At 28.0% G+C, this 26,030-nt stretch overlaps 2 protein-coding genes across 4 annotated transcripts; both read right to left on the bottom strand.

Moving 5' to 3' along the window:
• Positions 1 to 297: 297 nt before the first annotated feature.
• LOC122510984 (CUE domain-containing protein 2) lies at positions 298 to 15,671 on the bottom strand. 2 transcript variants are annotated; one of them, XM_043625955.1, is made up of 5 exons: positions 15,319 to 15,671; positions 13,898 to 13,987; positions 13,480 to 13,819; positions 10,369 to 10,542; positions 298 to 3,430 (listed from the first exon to the last, which is right to left on the bottom strand). In XM_043625955.1, the coding sequence occupies exons 1-5, from the start codon at positions 15,345 to 15,347 to the stop codon at positions 3,173 to 3,175; spliced, it is 891 nt and encodes a 296-aa protein (XP_043481890.1). In that variant the 5' UTR covers positions 15,348 to 15,671; the 3' UTR covers positions 298 to 3,172. The 2 variants fall into 2 exon arrangements, with proteins under 2 accessions (XP_043481890.1, XP_043481891.1); XM_043625956.1 differs by lacking the exon at positions 15,319 to 15,671 and adding an exon at positions 14,863 to 15,278.
• A 5,611-nt stretch (positions 15,672 to 21,282) lies between these two features.
• On the bottom strand, positions 21,283 to 25,677 carry LOC122510986. Of its 2 annotated transcripts, XR_006302481.1 has the most exons (3): positions 25,126 to 25,677; positions 24,085 to 24,930; positions 21,283 to 22,286 (listed from the first exon to the last, which is right to left on the bottom strand). XR_006302481.1 is itself a non-coding variant. In XM_043625958.1 (2 exons), the coding sequence occupies exons 1-2, from the start codon at positions 25,427 to 25,429 to the stop codon at positions 24,761 to 24,763; spliced, it is 474 nt and encodes a 157-aa protein (XP_043481893.1). In that variant the 5' UTR covers positions 25,430 to 25,677; the 3' UTR covers positions 24,080 to 24,760. The 2 variants fall into 2 exon arrangements, 1 of the variants encoding a protein (XP_043481893.1); XM_043625958.1 differs by lacking the exon at positions 21,283 to 22,286 and having other exon boundaries at positions 24,080 to 24,930.
• Positions 25,678 to 26,030: the final 353 nt, after the last annotated feature.

Below are 26,030 nucleotides of genomic sequence, written 5' to 3'. Positions count from 1 at the left end.
GAAAATAAATATTGAAATATTGTTCATAATTAAAAATCAATCATTCAATTTTTAAAACAAGAAATTCAAATAAGGTTCTTTAGAAAATAAAAGAAAAACCAAATTTTTATTTTGTAAAAAGAAGACCTATTTTTATATTAATAAACAATAAAATAAAAACCCTAAAAACTTTGTTTAAAGGGCGGACAAAAATCACCGGTAAGGAAATACGTAAAATTACATATTCTCTATATATATATAGTTTTACAATATTTTCAAATAATTCTCTTTTTTTCGACGAATTTTTCTACACAATGATTATATGATAGATATACAATGTTTTTTTTTTGTTTTCATATCTAATTTCTACATGTTCTAGTATTGATAGCTGTCTACCTATTTCTTATAGAATTAATAATAATAATTATATTAGAACAGAGTACGAATGCACGCGATACGAAGCGTGGAAAAAAAATCAATTCCAATGAATCGAGTATGTTTCGAAATTTCATTTTTTTTTCAAGCGAAATTTTTTTGTTTTCTATAAATGAGCAAATATATTTTTTAATATTACGCTAGTTTTTTTGACTTAATTTATATTAAATTCGTAAATTAAGCAACTCACTCGATTCATTTGAATGAAATTTAAATTATTGCGAACACTTTTTGCTGTAAAACTCGCGTTAAAAGTTTTGAACAAATAGTTTCTTTATACGATAATATTATTATTATTTTTAATTATAATTATTTTTATTATTATTATTATTATGGTAATTAAATGCACATTTCACTTGTAATGTAAACCTAAGAAAACTATGGCAAGGATCGGCTCATCGAGAGCTTTAAATTCCTCTAGTAGGTTTTTTGTATTTTTTTAATCTTTTTTTTGTCTAAATTTTTATAATTCGAGTTGAAAATTGTCCATTCCAACTATTTCTCTAAAAGTTAATGATTTTTAATATATTCATGTATTTTATTATCTAAACAATAGTGGGATTTTTTTATTTTTTCAATCACTACTTGAGGTGAGCGTATATTATAAGAATTGGACTAGAAGACGATTAAACAATGCAATTCGAAAACGAATTTTATTGAATTGATAATATTCTTCTAGTAGTGAAAAAACTCCCTATCTAAGAACATTTATCTTTTTCTTGACTTCTCGCAGTATGAAATTGCAATCGATCAATAGGTGCAAATCTATTTTGAAAAATTGATTTCTCACAGTGTTTCTTTCAAATTAAAATTGTCAAAACGATAAAAATGATTTTGAAAAATAAAAAAAAAAAATTATTATTTGACACGATTTTAATTTGAAGGAAACATGAGAAGCAGCGGTGCAAATATTAATTGATTGACAAGTTAAAATTTCTTTTTATCGCAATAGCTTATTTAAAAAACCTAATAAAAGTAACATTAAGATTGTGAAAAATACAAATATATCTTACATCTCAGTCCATCACAAATAAGAATGCGATAATATAATATCGCTAATATAATGCTTTTTTATAATATTGTGACAATATATTTTTTTTATAGTGGCAGAATAAGATTTTATTCGAGCTTTCTTTCGTTCGATTTTTTTATTTTTGAGAATCGTTTTTTTATGCAGTCTAAAATGAGCCTCTACCACTTAATGTGATGATTAAACACATGCATATTCTATTAATGCTCGTAATTAGTCGTAGTTAAGATATATCAATAGTAATACTGGTAAATTATATGGCGTAGTAAACGAATCTTATAATTATTATTTAAATGTGCTTGCCTTAATTTTTTTTCGTTTTTTTTCTCAGAGGAGAGTCTACAAAGAAAAATGCGAAGAAAATAATTTTCTTAATTTATCACTCTCCTCTAATTTCATTTTTTTAAATTCAAAATCCAAGCAAGTGCAATCCATATCCGTAAATTTGAGAATATAATAAAACAATTTCCACGTTACACTTGAAAATTCCCATTTTTTCCTCTCGATTTTCCGTTCCTTCTAAAAAGCGTTTTGTTTACAAAAATGCTAGAAAAAACACAATCGAATACATATTTTTTTTTTATAAATTTGCATCCTGCAGAAGACTTTTTCTTAGTATAAAAGATTTCTATGAAAATTCGGCGTATTTCAGCGCACATTTTTTTGTTTCTTGTTTACTTCTTTGTTCTTTTTTTTCAAAACGTGAAACTACGAAAAATAGCTAAATTGTATAATTGTGAAAAGCGCGTAAAAATTAAGTAGAACAAATTAAGATCAATCAAAGCGTGTCAGACTAAAAAAATATATAAAAAAGCAATAAAAAATGGGATTTATTTTCACCATTTCAAAATTGGAATAAAAAAAATTCTTGGAGGATTAAAAGAAACGATATTTTTTTTAATAATCCAAGACTACAATAGCCAACCGACTTTGTTATCATTCGCATATGAAATAGTTACATAGAAAATTGATGACCTTTTGTATCTGAATACTGTGATGAATTTTTTAATCCCTTTATCCCATGATATCCAATATTTACATTTTCTTTTCTTTCCCAATTATCCACAAATAGAAACTCTATGAGACAAAAAGTCGTATTTTCAAAAAGCATTTCTCGAAAATTGCAATCCTCTCGATCCTCTCCTTTATTTCGACAAAGCGTCACTCAATTCTCTATATTCTCTTATCTCTTCTTTGTACAAGCGTATCGTATCGAAATATTTTATTGGGATAATTAAAAGGAATCGGGATAAATCACGCGTGGCCATTGTAACGCTCGATGGAAAGAATTATTTACATATCAAGCGTTGGATATCAAAAGTCGAAAAAATACTTCAATATCAATCGAAAATGATCACAATTGTTTAATAATACTTAAAGGAAGAATTTAATTTTTCTTCTATGATTTTTAGTATAAAATAATAAAAAAATATAATTTGAATGCCTTCTTTCGTAAAGGAAGAAAAAGAAATTAAAATGACGAAAAAATAGAAATAACGTCTATTTAAAATAAATAATTTTTCTTTTTGAAATTGTTATTTCGAAACAATTAAACTAAATAAAATGAGAATGTAAAAATAGACTAGACTGGTTTGATATCCAATACTTTTGAAGATATATTCCTATACCTGAATGCGAAGGACTAAATTTCTATAATAAAATATATACTTAAACTGCAATCATATGCCTCCAAGGGGGTGGATCGGGGGGTGGAGGCAGGGGGACTGGTTACGGACGGCAGTGACCTCTCTTTCGTCCACCCTCGTTGCCATCTTCCTCTTCGCCTCGTTTTATTTCGGTAAATCGTTCACCTTTAATACTCACTATTTTGTTGTCCAAATATCTAACGAGTTTCTTTGGCTCCATTTTCGGTGCCACTGGTCTATGCTCACGTGAATCATCATCACGATCCACATAACTGTAGCGTGCAATTATACGCGATTTTAATTCCTCGTCATTGACACGAGCCTTGTTACGACCATTCGGCTGAAAAGCAAAAGAGATAAATTTTTTAAATTAATAAAAATATTTATAATTTATTTATTGCAAGCAAATGATACGCGCGCCAGCTCGCGGAACATATTCCATTTCTTATTATTTTTTAAATTCAAAAATTTTATATTTTTAAGAATAAACATCAATTTTTGAATGATTACAGATTTTTAATTTAAAGAATGCACTTATTAAGTACATAATATAGAATATTCTTTTTTATTATTTTAATTTTAAATTTTAATAAAATTTGTCGCAAGAATTTCATTATTCTCATAAATAATAAAATTCTTTAGAACAATTCAATTATTTTCACTACAATTTCAATAAAATTTCTCGAAAGAAAACAATTATTTTCAAGAATTTTAATATAAATTCAATTATTTTCAACAATTTTGATGAAATTCTTTTTAAAAAAATCATTATCTCAGGGCTCGACCCACTAAAAGTATTTAAAAATACGGACTTTATGAACCAAAAATGAAAAATGACGGACCATTTACGGACTGACAAAAATATAACCAATCGGTGTCAAATAAGAGAACATTTTACTTAAAACTATAAATTAAAATTTTCATAGCTGCAAAACATGAAGATATCGATTTCTTCATGCTTTATAATAATTAAAGATGACCGAGTGATAAAATCATTTACAATTCAATTATTATTTACTTTTAATATTCAATTATTATCTAAAATTTTTAACTGAAATTTATTTTTAAATCAATTTTTATTAGAAAATTCTACTAGAATTCAATTATTTAAATACAAAAATAAATAATTTATTGAATAATTAAATGTTTCTTAAAACTCAATTTCCATAAAGAATCATAATCAAAAAATTTTCAAATAATTGAATTCTATCAACGAATTTTAATAAAATTTTTCAGAATAATTACAATTTTCGAGAAATTTGATTAAAATTGTATTAAAAATAATTCAAAATACCGCGATGAGTTTTATTATTTATGAAAATAATTGAATCCCTAAGAAGTATTTTATTACTTTTGAACAATATTTAATTTTTGGTGTAATAAATTTTACGAGGCCTTATACGGTTTAAGCAATTCTATTTATATTGACGACGTTTCGATACATTAAGTATTCTCTTCAGCTCAAAATTGATATTAATTAATTAACATACAGTCATTCACTCATTTTATCGAAAAAAGAAAAGAAACACCTCATAAAGAGAGTTTCTATTAATTTATTATTATTACATTTTAATTATTTTTTGAAAACAAAAAAAACAAAAAAAAACAAGACAATTATGGCACGTCAAAATAATTGACTTTTTTTTTAAATTTTGTTTTCAAAAAATAATTAAAATGTAATAATATATACATATATATATACATTATAATAATCGTAAGTTTCCTTTCCGTTAGCAAATTATCTGCATTCATTTGTTTGTTTTGAAAATTAATTTTTGTGGGTTATTGGCATTTTTTTTTTTCAATGTAAAAAAAACTCGTTTTATTCAAATTGAAAAAAATTCCATTCCATATTTTTTATTTTCCTAACTTTTTCCTAATTTTCATCAAAAATATTTACTTTTTTCTCATCCTTTTAATAAATTGAATTCCTGCAACGAATTTTATTATTCATCAAAGAATTTTAATATTTATAAAAATTGAATTGAATTCTTACGAAAATTTTTACAAACCATTTTTTAAATAATTGAATTCTGTTTGGAAATTTTATGATAATAGTAGATATTGAAAATCATTGAATTGCGAAAAGTTTTTAATGATAGGGCGTTGTCGGCAGTGGCGAGACATTTTTGAAATTCGGTAATAACTTTTTTTTTTGAAGACATATGCTATCTATATTATGTAAATTTGTAAAAGATAGTCTCACTAGTCTGTCTGCACAAAAGCAGACCAAATATTTATGAAAATATGAGTTCTACACAAAAAAAACAAAGCGTGTCTCGCCACTACCGACTCTCCCCTAATTAAATTTTATAAAGAATTCTATTAAAAAATTTGTCAATAATTGAATGTTTGGAAATTTTATTAAACTTTTTTGAAAATAATTGAATTCTTTTGAACGATTTATTAGAATTTTTTTAAAATAATGTAATTCCAAGAAGAAAATTATTATTTATGAAAATAATTGAATTCTGAAAAGAATTTTATTAAAATACCTCAAAATAATTGAATTTTCGGGAGTAATGTTCTTATTTATCGACATAATTGAAGTCTTAGAAAAAATATTGTTAAAATTTTTAAAAATAATTGAATTATTTAATTAAAATTGTATTTAAAACAATTAATTTCTTTCGAACAATTTTATTAAATTCTTGAAAATAATTATTCAATCCTTCCAAAAAATATTAAAAAAACATTTTTTTAAATAATTGATTTTTTCGTGGAATTGAAATTAAGTTTTTAAAAATAATTACTGTAAAATTGTATTAAAAATAATTGAAATCCTGCTATGAATTTTATTATTTATGAAAATGATTGAATAGTTGCTAAGAATTTTATTATAATTCTCAAAAATAATTGAATTTCATAGAAGAATTTTATTATTTTTGAAAATAATTGAATTATTGCGGAAAAGTTTATTAAAATAAAAGAATTGAATTTCTGTAAAAAAAATTTATTTTTTTTAAAGTAATTGAATTCTTCATAAGAATTTTATGAACATTGTTTTAAATAATTAATTTTTTCGAAATATAATAAATATTATGAAAATTTTATTAGTTTAAATAATTGAATTCTAGTGGAAAACTTTATTTGTGAAAATAACTGAATTTTTCGATTATTAATTTAAAATATTATTAAAAATAATTGAAATCATTCGATAAGTTTTATTATTTATGAAAATAATTAGATTCATGTTTAGAATTTAATCAAAAATTTTTTTAAAAATTGAATTATCATGAAAAATTTTATTATTAGTGAAAATTAATTATTTAATTATTACTTAAATTAAAATTACTTGAAATTGTTTACAATAAACAGTGCAAAACAACATTCCCGCGCGCTTGCGCGCGGATAATTTGGCTAGTAATAAATTAATAGAAACTCTCTTTATGAGGTGTTTCTTTTCTTTTTTCGATAAAATGACTGAATGACTGTATGTTAATTAACTAATTAATTTCAATTTTGACCTGAAGAGAATACTTAATGTATCGAAACGTCGTCAATATAAATAGAATTGCTTAAACCGTATAAGGCCTCGTAAAATTTATTACACCAAAATAGACAAAAACGGATGTACCGTAAATGACGCTAATTTCGCTCATGTAGGGTTAATTCGCTCAACAGAATACTATTTTTTAAAATTCGACTAGCATATTTTTTAGACAGAAGTATTTAAGATTTACAATTATTTTGGTTAATATAAATAATAAACTTTAGTTTAAAATTTATTTGCAGCAGATTCATTGCTAACTTTCAATAAAAATTATATTTAAACCACAAGTGAATAATTTTCATATTGAACAAGTATGTAGTATGAAAAAATAGGTAATAAGCGAGGGGTGTCTAGCGAATTATGATTTTCAAATTCCTAGCAAAATCCCGTATTTCCCGGACCTAAAACTAAATTATTCCCGGATTTATTTTTAAGACATTAATGACTATACTATTAAAATTACATAATTTTTTAAATACAGTGGAAACTGAATTATCCGAACTAATTCAGGCAGGATCTGGTTCAGATAATCAAAAGTTCGAATAATAGAAATTGCAATTATTTTCGTTTATATTTGTGGATAAATGATTGTTTAATAGACCTTTTCATTTCAATTATTTTCTTTGCGCATGCGTTATATGGAATTGAAGTTCCGTTTCAAGTTTCGGCCCTGTTTACAGCTATTGCATTATTCAGATATGAAAAAATTATAAAAAGTGTTCTAATAATTATTATATGTTGCATAAAAATGGAGTATAATAATTTTAACAAATACTGGAATAAATTTAATGAAAAAATTAAGGACGGAGCATATATTAATTATTTTATCAATAAGTTATTTTTGAAATATCAATAATTTATTTTAGTTTTTTTTGCATTTCTACATGCAACGTTAATAAAAACAATAAATAAAAGTGAAAGAGGTAACTATTGTGTTTTTCACATTTCATCAGCGAATAACAATATGTCAATATATAGTAAACATAACCTCACTCTGGAACCAACTCTTTTTTCTTCTTTTAGTTGACTGTTTTCTGCACTGCAGTGATATTTTTAATTGCAAATTTAACTGCGTGTTTTTATGTTTAAATTTGATACCAATTTTGCACCGGACACATTTTCTTTTCTCTATAAAAACATGAGCAAAAGTAAAGTTTTAACCATGGAGTAGTATAAGGAGACCGAACGCCCGTGATGAATCCGCGTCAAACGTGGCCGCATTTTTCATAAAGTAGAGTCTACATTCCATGGTACGCGAACGTGAACGTGTACGCGAACGTCTGACGTCACCCATGCTATTCAAATGGGTGACGTCAGCACGGCAACGTTCGCGTTCATCCAATGTAGACTCTACTTAACAGTGATTCCTCTAGGCTCACTTACATCGATAGAAGAGCCTCTCGCGGAGGAGAAGATCATTATATTTAAAAACAAAATAAGACATGACATAACCTCTAATTTTGTTTATAAAAGTGATTGTTAGTTCAATGAAGCATGTAAAAAATAAATTGTGAGTGAAAATGCCTGCTGCTGTCTGTGTAGCGAAAAATTGCAATTCTTCTCTCTTAATTATAGAGGGAATTTTAGTAACAATTAAGTTATGTATATAAACAATATTAATCGCAACAATTCTCACATATACTTACTTATTTATCTCTTTTCACTTCCAACCGAGCACTTTCAAAATTAATATTGAATAAATAATAATATATTATAATTATAAGATAATTATTAATGATAATTGTCAACTATTTCCAAACAACACTAACCTATAAAAATACCAACTGCACTGTACAATAACAATTAGCAGACGATTATTAGTGACATTTTTCCCCGTTGGGGGCGCTTCTATCGATGTAAGTGAGCCCAGAGGAAACACGGTAATGAAAAGTGCGGCCACTTTGCGTGAGTGGCGTTCGGTCTCCTTATACTACTCCATGGTTTTAACACATGTTAATAGAACAGGGCCGAAACTTTTAAAATTGGTGAACTGTCATGGTTGCTGCGCAGGCGCATTCGCGACTTCCGAATTGAAATGAAAAGGTAGACACCCATAACAACTCTCCCCTAATAAATTATCATTTCTTACTTATTTATATTATTTATAAAAAAAATTTCATAAAATTCAATTTTTTTTTAATTTTTAAATAAAAATTTATTCTAAAATAATTCATAAAATAATTTTTTCTCGATAGTTTTTCAAAATTAAATTATTTAAAAAAATAAATTTTAAATCTGTGAAGTCTAATTGTTGTTAAAAACAGGAAGAGTTTAAAATAATTAAATTCTTTTCAATGCTGAAGAATAACATTCAGAATTTTCTTATGAATTCTTGAAATTGAATATTATTCCAGCACTTTTGACAAAATTCCCTTACTTTTTCTTGACTTCCCTGAATGAATTTAGAAAAATAGTGATTTTGTGTAGAATTCTTCTGAATAATTGGATTTTTGCATGTTAATGACATGAAAATAATATTAATTAATTTTGACTAGAAAACGATTAGAATCAAAATAACAAATAAGTATTATAATAATAATATTATAATTATAATAATAATAATTATAATAATAATATAAATAATTATAAGTATATCTTCCATTATCGTCTCATTGGCATTCACGCTTTCCTATGAACAATAGTCAACCTTAAAAGATAACATGCTTAACGGAATAAAAATTTAAGTCTTATTTTTATGTGACATGTAATGTAAAAATTACATTATTGTTATATTGTTATATTATTGTTATACACTTAGATGTTAAAAATTTTTGGTATTTTAATTATAGATTTAACTTTTAGAGATGTTTTGAGCAATGCAAAGACAAAAGTTAAACTCGGTATCTATTTTTGTTTAATAAAATTTCTGGCTTTGCCTAAATTTTTACCGGTTTATCTTTTCTCACCAAATTTAAATATACTTGATTTTAACCATAAATAAATCTACAAATGGCTACAAAAATTTACGACGGGTTTTTGTTTCCACTAATACATTTAACAGGGTGTCTATCACCGGGAAAAACAGGAAATTAATGTGACCTGGAAAAACTGTATAAGCCGGGAATCGGGAATTTTCTTATCAAATTAAAAAAAAATTTTATTAAATTAATTCGCTTTTAAAAAATTGCTTTTTACTTTAATTTTTATTGATGTAATATTTATGAAAACAGACCCGAATTAGTTCGAATTAGACTCTACTATAAATCTAAAAACTGGTGGAAATTTTGGATTGATTTTTAATACATTAATATTAAAGTACTACAAATTAACAAATATTGTTCTCTGCATTTGAATTAGTTAAAAATAATTAATTTGTTAATAAAATGTCAGTCACTGATTCAAATAGTACTTAATATTCTCCTACTGAAATAGTTAATGGTAACTAATTATATTCTTTTTTTCCGGTCAAATAAAATTCCTGGCTACTTCCTGATTTTCAAGATTGGTAGACACACTTTTAAATTTATTGGTAGAAACTAAAACCCGTCGAAGACGGGTATGACAGCTAGTTATTTATAAATTGACAAAAGAATTTTATTACAATTATTGAAAATAATTGAATTCTTCATAAAATTCAATTATTTTCAAATTTCTTTATAAATACTTTACAAGAATTAAATGATTTTCAGTACATTAATTTAAAAATTTTAAATATTTAAAAAGAAAAATTATTTAAGAAGTTAGGAAACAAAAAAGCAAACAAGCAACTAACTCCAAACTGCGAACAGATTACCGGAATATAACGATTATTAATATAGATTTTTTTGGTAAAAAACTTTACTCACTGTCAGGAACGTAAGATTACTGGCAATACTTTGTCCAGCTTCTTGTCTATGAAGCGCGAGTTGAGCAGCTTTTGCAATATCGCCCCCGGCAACTGCCAAACAATGTCGAGCTTCAGCTGGACTTGCTCCTGGAAACATTTCCTGCAATAGGGCCACTTGATTCCACGATGATTCCTGTAAAAATATTTTTAAAAATGTAGAGAAATAAAAATAAATAGCTATAGGATTTGCAAGGCACGAATCAGTGAAAGTATTTAAAAAAACGTACTCTACGGACCAAAAATTAAAAATTACAGACCGATTACAGACAAAAATGTAACTAGTCCGAGTCAAATAAGAGAAAATTTTACTTAAAACTATAAATAAAATTCCTTCATGTTTCATAATAATTTTATAGTTTATTATAATAATTTTACATTATAAGAATCTTATTACTGCAACTTCTTCAAAATTATTTTCATCATTTCAATTCAATTATTATTTTGTACAAATTTTAACTAAAATTCTTTTCAAAATTTAATAATTTTCTAAAAAATTCTTTTTTAGAATTTTAAAATCCATTTCTTTACAATACAATTATTTTACGTGAAATTTCTATTATTCGGAAATTTTTCAATTAAATATATTGTAGAAAATAAAAAATTCAATTAAACTTTTTCAAAAAAAATTAATTCTACAGAATTGTTAGTTAAAAGTATGAAAAATCCAAATTTTCCAAAAATTTTAATTTGCAATCTTTTCAACATTCAATTATTGCTAAAAATTCACGCTATAATGCTTTTCATATTGATATTCCATTATTATCTCAAATTTAAACTAAAATTAATTTTTAAATCATCAATTTTTATTTGGAAATTCTACGAGAATTCAAAGAAGTTTATTAAAATTTTTGAAAATAATTGAATTCTTGCTAAAAATTTTGTTATCTTTGAAAATAGAGCAATTCCACGCCAAGTGATCATAAGAATTTTCGATGATTTTAGCACTATTGAAAATACTTTCAGAATTTGTTCCTTTTTATACATGGAATAAAAGCGTATAAAAGTTTTTTCAAAATTTTCAAAATTTTTTGAGTTACCTCTTACTCAAAATTTTGGTCGGTTTTTCAAAAGAGGCACATAACTTTTTTTCTTGTTAACTGATTAAGATAATTTTTTTTGGAAAATACTCATAATTAGAAGTACTTTAAACAAAAAAATAAAAATTTCAAAAAAAAATTTTTTTGCCGGAAACAAATTTAAAAAAATTTTTTGAATTCAAATTTTGAAAAAAATATATTTTCGATTTGAAATTTTTTTTTTGGTAAATATTATAAATAAAGTAAAGAATACTTCCTGTAAATTTAATTATGGGACAACAATAACTTTACAAAAAAAAAATAAAGTGTCCAGCGCGGAGTGCCGGGACTTGTGCATGTATTCACTTATGGCGGCGCAAGTTTCGTTTCAAATCACTCTATCTTTACCAAAACGCTTTTTCTTTTTTCTAAATCTTCGTAATTAAATTCTCTATCGATCTCTCGAGCCTTATTTTTGAATTTTTGTTTTTAAACATTTTTTAAATAACAGTAAGTATTAAAAAAATCATAAAATCGTAAAATATATTTTTTTCAGAGTTATTGATTAAGAAAATTATTTAAAAAACCTATTAAAATAATGTTTGATTGATAAAAAATAAAAAATTATTTAGTTAAAAATTGTTATACAATAAAAAGTTATTATTTTGTCATAAACTGTACTTAGGGTTAAAAATTTCTATTTTTTCTGAATTGTGCAATTTTTCATTAGTAAAGTATTCAAGTATAAAAGAAAAATTAAAAATTAATTATTTAAACAATTTATTTTGTTAAGTTTTTAATTTACTATAGTTAAAATTATAAATTCTTATTTTTCTCATTTGCGTAATTTTTGATAACTTAAACACCTAAGTATAATAGAAAAACAAAAAATTTATTATTTAACCCTTGTTTAAACAGTTTATAGTTTTCAACTTTCCACTTAATTGTTTAGAAAAAATTAGAAATTTCTAACCCAAATGAAACTTCTGAAAAAATGAAAAAAGTACATAAGAAACAAATATAAATTTCTTACCCTAAGTATAAATAGTTTATGAAAAAAATAGCAACAATTAGTTGTTTAAATAATGTTTTAATAAATAATTGTTTTTTATCATCAGTAGATATATTACTCATGAAAAATTGTACAATTGAGAAGAAACTTGTAATTTCTAAGCCTAAGTACAGTTTATAAAAAATAACAACAATTAATTCATTAAAAAGTGTTTAATTAATTTATTTTTTATCAATCAAACATTATTTTAATAGATTTTTTAAATAATTTTCTTAATCAATAACACTGAAAAAAAATATATTTTACGATTTTATGATTTTGTTAATACTTACTGTTATTTAAAAAATGTTTAAAAACAAAAATTCAAAAATAAGGCTTAAAAGATCGATAGAAATTTCCCTCAACTCAATGTCTACTATTTTAGTAAAATTTTCCAAAAGAATTCAATTATTCAAAAAAAATGTAATAAAATTCTATTTTATTTTGACGAGAATTTAAACAAATTTTTAAACATAATTGAATTTCTGCGAAGAATTTTATTACTTTAGAAAATAATTGAATTTCTGCAATCATTTGTAACTTTTTCAAAATTTTCCAAATTACATCGTACAATTTACGAACTTTTCATCCTTTTTCAATCAAATTACGGACTTTACGGACCTTTTTTCAAAAAACTGACTTTTACGGACCTTTACGGGATTTACGGACCTAGTTCGAGCCCTGAATTTGTAGAGAAATAAAAATAATTTAGCAATAGAAAATGTAGAGAAATTAAAAAACAATAAAAATTGTAGAGAAATAATAGGAGAAAACAACAAATGTAGAGACGTGAAAGTAAATATCAATTAAAAATGTATAGAAATAAAAGGAAAAAAAAATGTAAAGAAATAAAAATAAATAACTATAGAAAAATGTAGAAAAATAAAAATAAAAAACAAAGAATATAGAGAGGTAGAAATAAAATAGAGAATTAATAAGAAAATAAAATTGAACTAAAAAAGGGGTTTTTTATAGTTCGATAAGAGAAATAAATTTCTTCAACCTCGGCAAAATATTCGCCACTGGAATCACTGCCAGCGTCACTTGTTTCTGAAAGATGATGAACCCTCATTCGTTGAGTGTCATTCGGAGGTAAGAGTGCTGCGAGGCTAATGTGACTTAATGGATCATGTGGTTGACCATTTTCATTATTTTTATTACCCTGGCGCAATGTACTTTCAACGTCAATTAGCCATTTTGACACAGCATCCTTCTCAATTGTTGAAAATTCCGGCAAACAAGCGGAAACCATTTCGCATAATCCATCGACATCTAAATCCTCCTCGAGGGCATTCTCCTCCACCATACTCACAACATAACTCAGAACAATATCATCAATGAAGCTGAAATTTTTTTTCAAAATATTTCATTCAAAGCTATTAATTTATATTCTATTTCTAAATTTCTTTTTTTTTTCTCACCTCAATTGTGCAGTTGGTACTTGTTTCCTAACAAAGCTAAATAATGATTTCTTAACAAGTTCCTCCTTCTCGTTCATGATTCCTCTTATTCTGTAAACAAAAATTTTTATCTTTCCTTTTATTTATCTAGTAATTAGCAAATATCAGCAAATATTCAACCATTATTATTATTAACAGAATAGAATTAACTAACAGAATTAATTAAAGAATATTAATTTACTATATTATTTATTTACATCAATTGAATAGATTACTATTTTTAATCACATGTCATTAATTCATGTGAACGTCAATTTTCAGAACAATGCGTTTAGAAAATTATTTAGGTTAATTAAAGCTTATAGTAAAAAAGTCAATATTTAATACAAGCCGGATTCACGCACACATCAAATACTGACAAGATAAACTTGAGAGTTATATAAAAAGATGAGAAAAACTATAAAAATTCCAAACAATTGATAAACAAAAGTTAAAAATAAGAATTGCAACAGTTTCTTTTAATATCAAAAAATTACGAAAAATCTCCAAAATAAAACATAGAAATGAATTGTAATTCCACTGTAACGAATCGATAAATCATTTTCTTAAATAATATTAAAAATCCCCATCAATCTAAATAAAATCTAACATCTAAATAAAAAATTTAATTTTAGGTTAAGAAATAGCAAAATCGATTGCGTTTAACAGATGAAAAAATGACACACTTGTTTTTTTCTCGACAAACAATTTGTATTTGTATAAATTAATGAACTCTGCTTGTTTCTCTAATTAACGTGTGAGATAATTGAAAACATCAAATTAAAAGGGTAACAGGGAAGGTCTATAATAAAAAATGATAGCTCCAATATAAACCAAGTATTCAGCGCCGGTGTCGACGACAATTATTGTCTTCGATTTTCATTCTTTTTTTGTTTTTGTTTCAATGCAAAATATTAATTTTTCCCACAGAAAAAATGTTTACTAACCTTTTGTTGTTGTTGTTTTTAAAAAAATGTACATTCACACAAATGATTCGCAAAGAAAAAACGATTCCGATAACAATCTAAGTATACAAACAAGTTTACGCAATTTTGACAGCTCAGTGGATACTCTCCTACAACAGGGATGTCAATCCACTTTAATTAGTGGCGCCTCCTGGTGAACAACCGCAAGGGTTGATGGGATACAAGAATTTCAAGATGGCGACTACTAATACTCTCTGTGCTGGCCACTACTATGAATATGCAACATCCCTCTCTTCTCTTTTAAAAAGGGGAGAAAACCATTCCTTGGATTTCACAAAAGGAAAATCAATATCCGGGTGCTCTCGACAAGGTATAGTTATTTTTCTTTGATTCGCCCCTTTTATATGACACGTCATATTCTCTAATCTATTTCGATATATCAAAATGAGCGTAACCTAGTTTCAATATAATCCTTACTTTATGAAAGGGTGCTTTTTAGCCTTCATCTCGCCCTTTTCTGATTATTAATATTGCATTCTAACTTTAGTTTTTCTCTTCAAGGTTGTCCGAATTATTGACAAACAGGAAACTAGAGATAGGTAGATACAGTTTTTTTTAATAAATCGTAAAAAAGAGAAGCTTCTGGTATATTTAATGTATAATTAAACGGAGTGTCTATAAAGGTACACTCTCACCTCACTGCCTGTCTGCCTGCGCAGGCAGGCGCCATAAGAGTGAGAGAGAAAAAACATTTAATTTGAATTTTCTGACTCTCTTACTCTTATGTGTTACCATGTCAACCTGCAGGCAGGCACGGCAGGCAGGCAGTAGGAGCTGTGCTAGCGCCTTAAGGCTATTCAAGTTCGGTGGGGGAAAATTCAAGATGGATGCTAACTGGTGCACCAACATTGTATAGAAAGTGTATGGGATAGAGTCTATTTTTTTAAATATCTCGCTTAAACGAAATTAACCATAAGTCTATTAGGATTTTATGTTTCATTTTTAAAGAACTATTTTTTGCAATAATAAAAATCGATTTTATTTTTTTATTGATTTTATCATTGCAAAAAATAGTTCTTTAAAAATGAAACATAAAATCCTAATAAACTTATGGTTAAAAATTTCGTTTAAGCGAGATATTTAAAAAATTAGACTCTATCCCATACACTTTCTATACAATGTTGGTGCACCAGTTAGCATCCATCTTGAATTTTCCCCCACCCAACTTGAATAGCCTTATTTGGCCCGTCAGCGGGCCAAATAAGTTACTTTTATTATTTGGCCCGTCACCCCAGTTCCATACATTTCAAGACGGGCCAAATAAAAAAAGTAGTTTATTTGGCCCGGCAGATAATAAATTAGCTGTAATTAATAACAATAGATTACTATTATTACTATTTATACAAATAGATTAATTTAACCCGTCAGCAGTCGCGCCTTTTTTAGTGTCTCACTTGCACTCTAAGAGCGCCCTATAGGTCAAGTAGTGTTGCGTGAGACTTTTTCTCACGGCGCGACCGCTGACGGGTTAATCACCAGGTATAATTCATATAATTATGATCGAACTTCACAAGTTCGTTTAATCATTAATTATATTTCATTTTACTTGTTCGAAGATACTTAGTTACTTGTAGATGTTTAGAGCAAATAAAATTTTTTATTAAAAAACAAAACAATCTTATTTTACACTTAATTATTATTCCTTAATTTAAACATTTAAGCAAGCAATCTTAATACATTTCAAATAAACAAAACTAAGATTTATTAAAGAACTATGTTGCTAAAGATCTTTTCTGAACCAAAAATTGGTCTGTTATAAAATATACTGAAAACCTTAGAGGTTTCAGACCAACCAGCGGCTTTTTTAATAATATTAATATCGAGTCCTTTAGCTAAGGCCTTGGAGGTAGATGCATGCCTGGTACTATGGGCCTTAAACTTTTCCTCCAGCCCTGCTAAAAATAAAATCAGGTCAGGCCGCCTGACCACTTTAATCCAGTTTTCTTACGATTCTGGATGGATCTCGTCAGAAATCTATCACAACTGATCAGGAGGAAGTTTAAAGTGGTCACAAGTTTGCTACTATCCCCTCCTCTTTGTTGACCCCGCCCATAATTGGTGACTATTTGAGACCATTTGTATCTCATTTTTGACCATATTTTTAAGCCACTTCTGTTTTATTTATTTAAACAATATGCAAAAAGTTGCAACAAATTAATTTTAAAAAATATATTTTATTAATTAATATCAGTTTGTTTACATACGGAACAACTTGAAACTAATTCCCGGAATTAAATTAAAATTTGGACCCTACGGGGATCGAACCCCGACGCATGACCTAACCTAGTGCCTAAACTAACTGCCCTAACGACTGCGACTACCAAACCGACTTACATATTTCTTGATTCAACTGTCTATATAAAGAGCAACTGTAAAATAGTAAAATTCAATTACCAATATTATCAAAAAATCAGAATAAACTGTTAAATAATTTTTATTAATTAATTATATTTCAATTTAGTCATAATAGGTTATGTGAATTAATAAAAATTAACATTATTAATTGAATCAATAATAAATTAAGTCTTAAACTTTACAATTTGGAATGTTTCATAAACTATAATACGAATACAGATTAATAATAACACAGGCCTGCAAATTTTGGCTTAGTTCTGTTACAGAAAAAGTGGTAGGTGATTCTTATAGCTTTTTTGACGTAGAATACGAATCCGATTTCCAAAATGGCCCATCACGTCAGGATTTCTTGTAATATTGCCTTAAATAGCCAAAAAATGGCTATTTTGGACACTTTTCGGAATTTTTTTTGGTTTTTTTTTTTTTGGTTTTTTTTTTTTTTGGTTTTTTTTTTTTTTTTTGGCTATAAGAATCACCTACCACTTTTTCTGTAACAGAACTAAGCCAAAATTTGCAGGCCTGTGTAATTATTATTATATCTGCATTTAAAATGAATTTAGTATTTAATATTAATTTAATTTAACATTATAATTTATAATAATAATGAATTATTAATGCAATATTGAAATTTTTATAAATTTTAAATTTAAATTATTAATAATCATTATAGTAAGAAATTATTCTATTAATGATTAATAATAATTTAAATATAACTGTATTTCAATTATAATGCAAATACTTCTCATAATAAGTACTGACTGGTATAGTAAATTACTAATATTATAAATCAAAATTTATTATTAATTAACTATATTAAATAATTACAAGTAAATATACATATATTAAATTAATATATTATAAATATACATTAAATAAATATATTAAATAATGTTGAAAGAATGGTCCGAATGTTTTGATTTATTTACCTACTTTTGCTGTATAATTAATTCAATAATTATACCAATTTGAAAAATGAGAACTTTTGTTAAGTTAAAAGAACAATTTTTATAATAGAATAATCCCAGCAAACACTGTTACAGATCTGTTACAGAACTGTGACAAATAATTGAAGAACATGTTCTGTAACTGGTGACTCACAGGGGACTCACTGGATACGCAAAATGTCGTAGTCAGGGGGATGTCACAGTTAAGTAACAGATCTGTAACATGGTGACAAAGATACTTGTCACAGTTCTAGAACAGTTACAAATATATGTTACTCATATCTGTCATTAAAAAATATTTGAATTAAAATTAAAAAAATATTCCACGCTGTTCTCGCATGTCATACATACCCAGAATGTTTATACATGTCGAAGAAAATTTGTTTTGCTATTTATTTAAATATTTACACTCACGAGGTCTCGAACGCAAGACGCAGCTAGGAGTGGATTAGAAATCAAACGCTCTACCAACTGCGCCACGGAGGCTCATGAAAGGAAGTTTAGAATTTACATATATAACGAAAAAACTATGAAAATGTACTTTGTAACTTGAAAAAGGATACTGTGTTTGCAACAATAGTATAATTATGTTATGTATAATATACATTATATTTAATAATGTTAATTGAAAGATGTAAATTTTCAAAGTAACAAGTATAAGGAAAGGCTTAAAAATTAATTTTTAAATGAAAGATTAAAGCAATAAATTTAAGCTTAATTAATGAAATTTCTAAATTTTTAGAACAAATTTATATTCTATAACTTTTCATTTAAATATAAATAGATTTTACAAAATAATAAATTTTCCTGCTATTACGCGTATTATCTAGTATTATAGGGTATTACACGGAGAAAAATTATTTTTAATGATTACAATAGTCTACATTACAGCTCGGATATGTGATCACTTTTTGGAATGATTACGAAGACTATGTAATATGTTAAGAATTTAGTAGGAACGATTACTATATAGCTGTTGTAAGGGATACCTTTATGTTTGTACTCCTTACAACAGCTATAGTAATTATAACAAAAAGTGGTCACATATCCGAGCAGTAATATAGACTATTGTAATCAGTACAAATAAATTTTTCTCCGTGTACAGAACTATTACAGGGTATTACTGATTATTACCTCTATAATATGTGGTACTACACTGACGTAATAATGCTCTATTACACTCTATTGCGTGACTCATACGGGAGGAGCGTACACGTTAATAATTTCACAAGTAAATACCCCCTCGATTACATTACATGCACCATTAAAACATTTATGAGACTTTTATACATAATACACTGAGAAAACTGGATAGTCAAACTTAGAGGGTTATGTTTTGAGTGTTAAGCCTGATTCTGTGGATAGTTAAGTTTTCCCTCCGAGTTTGTCAAATTAATCATCGGAGTGTCTATTTATCCCTCCGAGATTTTTACGAAAAACTTAACCTCAAATATAGTCTGTTTGTCCCTCCAGATAGTTAGTTGAATACTCCAGTTTTCTCCGTGTAATATTGTTTAAATACCCAGTAAGAAACGAAAAATTGAAAAGTATTAAAAAGATTCTATTCTTTTGAATGCCATTTCTGTCCAATACTTTTCTATCCAGTGAGAGCAATATGAAAAGTAACGATATCAATCCTCTTGAATACCCAGTAAGAAAGCAAAGATTAAGAAGCATTAAAAAAATTCTATCCTTTTGAATACCATTTCTGCCCTATGCTTCTGAATTCCGCGACAGTAGTATAATAATATAATACTAATATTATTGACATATAGAATGTTCAATTACTTTCAAATAACTGCGCACTCATGAATTTATTTGCTATTTTAAAAAGGAATAATTATTAAATTATCAGTTAAGAGGGTTAAAAGTGTTTAAAGGTCTCTGAAATTTTTAGGTTATGATTTATTGTCTAACAGAATAACGGCCCTGACTCGTTTAAATGACGTTAAATTGGTAAACAATCAATTTTTCAGCAAGTTTTTCTTTGAACACAAACACTTTTTACAAAATCTGCCACTGTATGTATCTTATAAATTACAAAAATCCAGAAGATTGCTTGAATGCATGCAGAAACGCGGTTCCAATGAAAAATTGAAAAGTGATATAATGACAGGCTGTAATAATTTCGGATGGGATAATTGGAAAGCATTCAGAAAAAAATTTTGTCTTTGTTAAAAATTACAAAAAGAATTGAATAGCATTCATTTTTAGACGAAACGTGGCCCTATCATGGTATAGAAAAGTATTGGACAGAAATGGCATTCAAAAGTATTGGATAATTTCTACTACACCATACAGAGTTTGAATTATTTCAATCCTTTTCAATTTTTCGTTTCTTACTGGGTAGTCACCATAGAAGAATAATAAAACTGAAGAAAATTTAAAGATAGAGTAAAAAATGCTACTAATAGTATTATAAAAGAAATAAGAAAGCAATTTGTTGTCAATAATTACTATATAGGTATTTTTTATAAAGTATTATGAATTATATTATATTAAAAATTATATGAACTACACCACATTGTTCGGACAAATTTCCAGAACTAGATTAGAACGACAATTGTTAGTTTTAGTTATTTATGACTTTGGCATTATAGAATTGACACGTAACGTTGTTACAGAAATGTTCTTAATTGTAATTGCAAGTATATTACAGAACTGCATTGCAACAGATGATTAGACCAGTTACATAACAATGTTCCTACACAGTTATAGGACAAGGTTGGAACAACCGTTACAGAAAATGTGTGACATTAAAGTTATGTAACTCTTACATCACATTGTGATAGAACTGTGACATAAGCATAATACAGAAATATTCTGTAACTAACTTGTAACTATGTTCTAGAACTCTGTTACAATCAGGTAATATCACAGATCTATAACTAGTTAGGAACAACTGTTCTATAACACTGTGACCTCACTGTTATAGAATACTTATATAACGTGTTTGCTGGGATGTATTCTGAAATGTAAAAAATAAATTTGAAAGATTTTATATGTATATATAAATTTTCATGAGACTTTACCAAAATTAGAAAGATGTACCAAAATTTTTATAGGTTATGTGTTCACACATTTCAGAAATAGTCAAAAATTTCAGAAATGGTCAGGAATTTCAGAAGTGGTCACAGCTTCGTAAATGGTGGGAGTAAAGTGGGAGGAGCTTGGAAAGTATTTGGTTAGGAATGGTGAGAAACGTTCGAAAACGTCAGAAGTGGTGAGACTGTTCAGGAATGTTCAGAAATTCTGACCATTCATGACGATTCCTGATTTTATTTTTAGTAGGGAGTCCTGATTTAGACATAACTTCAGCCAACGACTAATGGTCTGTGTGCTGACCTGCTTGTGAGGAACTTTTAAGAGAAAAACCTCTCAGGTTTTTTGTGACATCGATATAAATTAAAAGAACTTTTGCCACACAGAGATCTGGATCATCGAAGAAAGGAAAAAAAGCATACGGTTGGTTGGCTCCTGGCCTGGAGGTCTTAACTATTTTAGAAATTCTAATTTCTAATCCACCTGAAAGAATTTTTATGTTATTTAACTCGATAAACGAAAGGGATTGAACCCTAAAAGCAGAACCCAATGCTAATAGCATCACTAGTTTGTACGTTAAAGTTTCTAAATTCAATGTTTCGGAAGGACTCCATTCGCCTTTAATTTCTTGAGTACTCCATCCACCTCCCATGTTGAATTATACTTCGGGGCAGTTGGTCGAAGTTTATAAACTCCTTTGAAAAAACGATTGATTGACTGGCTATCCTTGATCTCGCAGGTGTTGATTAAGTTAATTGCCGATCTTAAAGAATTCAAAGTTCCGTAGGCAGCTCCTTCGTGGTATCTTTTTGCTAAGCACTTAAGAATTATTTTTTCTTTAGCTTGGAAAGGGTCCTGAATTTCCTGAATGCAAAAAATCAAACAATACTTCAATGCCGAGTCATATTGCTTATTCGTACCTGGAGCTAAAGATGCCACCATTATTTCTATTGTATCTCTGTCCAAGCCCTTTTTCTCGAACGCCTGCCGGATACAACACCCGAAACCAGGGTAAGTTCCTCTGCTAACGGGTGGGTGAGAGTCCTGCAAGGAGAAAGTAACAGGTTATCACAAGGTTTAAACACAATTAATTTTGATATGCGTTATTCATTAAAAACCGGAAACCAAGGTTGGCCTGTCCAAAGTGGCACAACCAAAATGCCTGAAGAACCTTCCTCTCTGACTTTTTTTAGAAATCTGCTAATTAAAGCAAAAGGAGGGAAAGCATACCAATGCTCCTGCTTCCAAGAGATCGTGAAAGCATTGATTGCTATAGCGCCGGGATCTCTTTCCCAAGAACAATACCTGGGGCATTTTTTATTAATTCGTGAAGCAAATAGGTCGATTGTGGGATTTCCTAATTCTTTTTTCACTATATTAAAGGCATGATTGGCTAATTCCCACTCTGTGTCCAGGTTTGAAATTCTGGAGCCCTCATCTGCAGGGTTATCCTTAGAAGCGACATATTCGGCAAATAACCAAATTTTACGAATTTGACACCATTCCCAAATTTGTTTTGACATTATGTGTAAATTTCTATGTTTTATTCCCCCATTTTATTAATATAGGCCAATGCGGTAATATTATCAATTCTCAAAAGAATCTGTTGGTTCAAAAGAGAGGAAGCAAAACATTTTAAAGCTAAAAAGGCAGCTTTAATCTCGAGATAATTAATGTGCATTAATCTCTCCTCTTTACTCAACAGGCTGTTTGCCTTCTCATTACCACAGGTAGCTCCCCAACCAGATTTAGATGCATCAGAAAAAATCTCGAGATCGAAACTGTTTGATCTAATCTTGTTTTTAGTAATCAAAATTTGAGAATACCACCATTGCAATTCCATAATCGCATCGGTAGATAATTCTGTGAGATTATTCGGATCGTTGTTGAAAAATTTTAACGCATTTCTTTTTACTAATTCGAGTTCCTTATAATATAACCAGCCATAAGCCACGGCAGGGCAAGCTGCTACTAAAACACCTATACTTTCTGCTAAGTCAAACAGTTCAAACTGTTAATTTTTGGCTTGACAATAACCTGGAAAACATGTTTTTAATTTTTAATCGTTTTTCTATAGGTAATTCTAATGTCATATCCACAGAATTGATAATCATACCCAGGAATTTACAAGTTCGTTTCGGAATTAATTCACTCTTTTCTAAGTTAACGCGTAAGCCCAGAAAAAACAATAAATCAGATAACTGTTTTGTATTATTAATACATTCCTGTTCCGAAACCCCAAAAATTAAAAAATCGTCGAGATAAACCACGATTCTAATTCCCTTTCGTCTTAAATAGTTTAAAATTGGTTTTCCTAATTTTGTAAAAATGAAAGGGGCGGACGTTAAACCGAACGGAAGGGCGTTGAATTGATATAAATTTCCTCGATATCTAAATCTGAGGTATTTTTTGTGATCTTCACACATCGGGACGCGCAGATATGCATCGCTAAGATCTATTCTACATAAAAAATCACCCTCGTAAAGTAAATTGACCGCTGTCCGAATGTCCTCAATTTGAAATGTTCTTTTTTAATAAACCTGTTTAAACCCTTTAAGTTTAAAATAAATCTTTTTGATTTATCAGGCTTGTCTACTAAAAAATAGGGAGATATTAACTGATCTTTTGTTACTGAACATTTTTCGATGGCACCGGAATTTTCTAATTTTTCAATTGCTAAATCTAAATCTGCATTTGGATTTAAGAAATGAGGTTCCTCTTTCTGGAAAATCTTATACTCAAAATTTATTCTATAACCTTTAATAATACCCAAGATAAAACTATCCTTAGTAATTTGGGCCCAATTATTAAGAAAATATTTCAATCTTGAAGCGGTTCTTACTTTATCGACTACTTCCTGGTTCTCTGTGGCTGAGACTGGGAGTAGAATTTCCTCGACGGATTCTTTTGACTGCCAAAGTTGTTTTGCTGGTTCCTGGAGGTGTTGTGATTTAAACTGGAGCTCCCCCGACTCGCCTCCTTCTTAAAGGTGGAGCTGCGCCAGTTTAAAGTCCTGATAGGAGTTTTAAAATTTGATTTAGGTTTCAATTTCAAATCTTTCGATACTTTCTCCATAGCCTTCGACGTCTCTATCAGGGATTTTAAATTGTCACCAAACAGGAAGGTAGTTGGTTCCACTTTTTTTAAGACTCTTTGAATTCTTTCTTCATATCTACCAACGAGGAAAGTCTTGCGCGACTGTGTTAGAACGGAGAATAATTCTGATAATAATTTTACAGAATTCGAAAGATTTTTTAAAACGAATTCGCGATCCAAAGGGTTATCAGCATCGTCAAGAATGGCAGAGAGCACCAATGCAACTCCTGCCAAAGTGCCAACGATGCTCCAGTCAAATTTTGATAATTCTTAAAGTGTTCATCCCTTGATAACACTTTTGGGTGAATATCGACTGTGATCTCTTGGTTAAGAAGAGGTGCTACTAAATTTAACGCCCCCTTTGTAGGAACTGATGCTATTAAATTTTCTTTTTCCTCTTTTTTGCCGATTCCTTCTTTCAATCAAAATTTTATTCTATTTAAAATATCCGGACTTAATTTAAGCTCTTCCTCCGCTTCAACAGGGTTGCAACCCAAAAACCAATCGACTTCGTTGTCTGACCCGTCCTCGGTGACTGGCATGTCGTCAGCCATTCTTTCTTTGTCCGCCATTTTTTCGTGTTTTAACACGTCTGAAGAATAAAAAGGAAATTTATTTACCTGATGAAGGATGTTATTTGAATTAGAGGAAAGAAAAGAATCCGTCCTTAACTCTTGTTTAAGGATCAGATATTTATTTTGACCCACGGCTAAAGTTCTAGACTGAAGCTCGGTCTCTTTGTTGGCAAAGTTCGTCTGTGACGAAGAACGGGAAACTAAATTTTTACCTTCAAAATTTAATTCTTCCGAATCATCCATTTCTGCCAATTCTCCATAGACAGTATTCATTTGTTGTTCAAGGTTCCTAAGAAGCTCCTGCTTCTCCTCCCTCGCAGTCCTAGCGTCCTTGTCCTCCATTTTCACTATTTTCACGAAGTGGTCGTCACTAACGCCAAGAAACGAATGAAGTAAAGAGCAGCTAAGGCATGATCCAAGTAACAAGGTCTCGCCAAAGTCGGGCTCAATTTTAACTCGGTTCGCGCACCATAAAAAAGCCGACCAATCATAGCGATTACCTGAAGCGACGACCATATTGAAGCGCTAAATTTTGAATCAAATACAGAAACAAATTTAAAGAACATAAAGAATAATAAATTAAAAGTAAAATAATTCTTTATTAAATATTAATATTTTTTATTAAATACTTATTATTAACTTGATACATAACATTCACATATATTGGTTGCTTGGAATCTTGAAAATCAAATTACTATTTATTGCAATATTTATTATTATTATTAATAACTTTATATTTATTAATATTAACAATAATTAAAAATAATAATTATTATTAAAAATAAAATAACATTCATAATAATTTATTAATATTAATTACTATTTATTGTAATATTTATTATTATTATTATCAATAATTTTATACGTATTAATATTAATAATAACAATTAATAATATTTATTATTAAAAATAAAAATATATTAATAACAATAACAATCTTATTTTCTGGATTTGAAACACATTTAAAAATACGCGGCTAGACTTTCAATATGGTCGTCACTTCGTCCGCATTCTGATTGGTGCTTGGTTCCACGTTTTTTTTGCCTGCGCGTGGCGAGACCTTGTTACTTGGATCATGAGCTAAGGTAAGGATAGAAAGAGAGAGTAGAGCGTCCGA

This window comes from Leptopilina heterotoma, unplaced genomic scaffold (assembly GCF_015476425.1).
Source record: "Leptopilina heterotoma isolate Lh14 unplaced genomic scaffold, ASM1547642v1 Lhet_8, whole genome shotgun sequence".
NCBI classification, from domain to species: domain Eukaryota; kingdom Metazoa; phylum Arthropoda; class Insecta; order Hymenoptera; family Figitidae; genus Leptopilina; species Leptopilina heterotoma.
The sequence above is the reverse complement of the archived record's forward strand: the minus strand, read 5'-3'. Positions and strand labels throughout refer to the sequence as shown.

Excerpts from the sequence above, each read along its gene's own strand:
- LOC122510984 (XM_043625955.1), bottom strand. The coding sequence starts at position 15,347 with ATGAAGGCTAAAAAGCACCCTTTCATAAA. Across the intron at positions 13,988-15,318 it reads AAAAAGCACCCTTTCATAAA|AATAAGAGGAATCATGAACG; the intron begins GTAAGGATTATA and ends TTTTGTTTACAG. Across the intron at positions 13,820-13,897 it reads GTACCAACTGCACAATTGAG|CTTCATTGATGATATTGTTC; the intron begins GTGAGAAAAAAA and ends AAAAAATTTCAG.
- LOC122510986 (XM_043625958.1), bottom strand. The coding sequence starts at position 25,429 with ATGGTCGTCGCTTCAGGTAATCGCTATGATTGGTCGGCTTTTTTATGG. Across the intron at positions 24,931-25,125 it reads GGAAGAATTAAATTTTGAAG|ACGTGTTAAAACACGAAAAA; the intron begins GTAAAAATTTAG and ends TTTATTCTTCAG.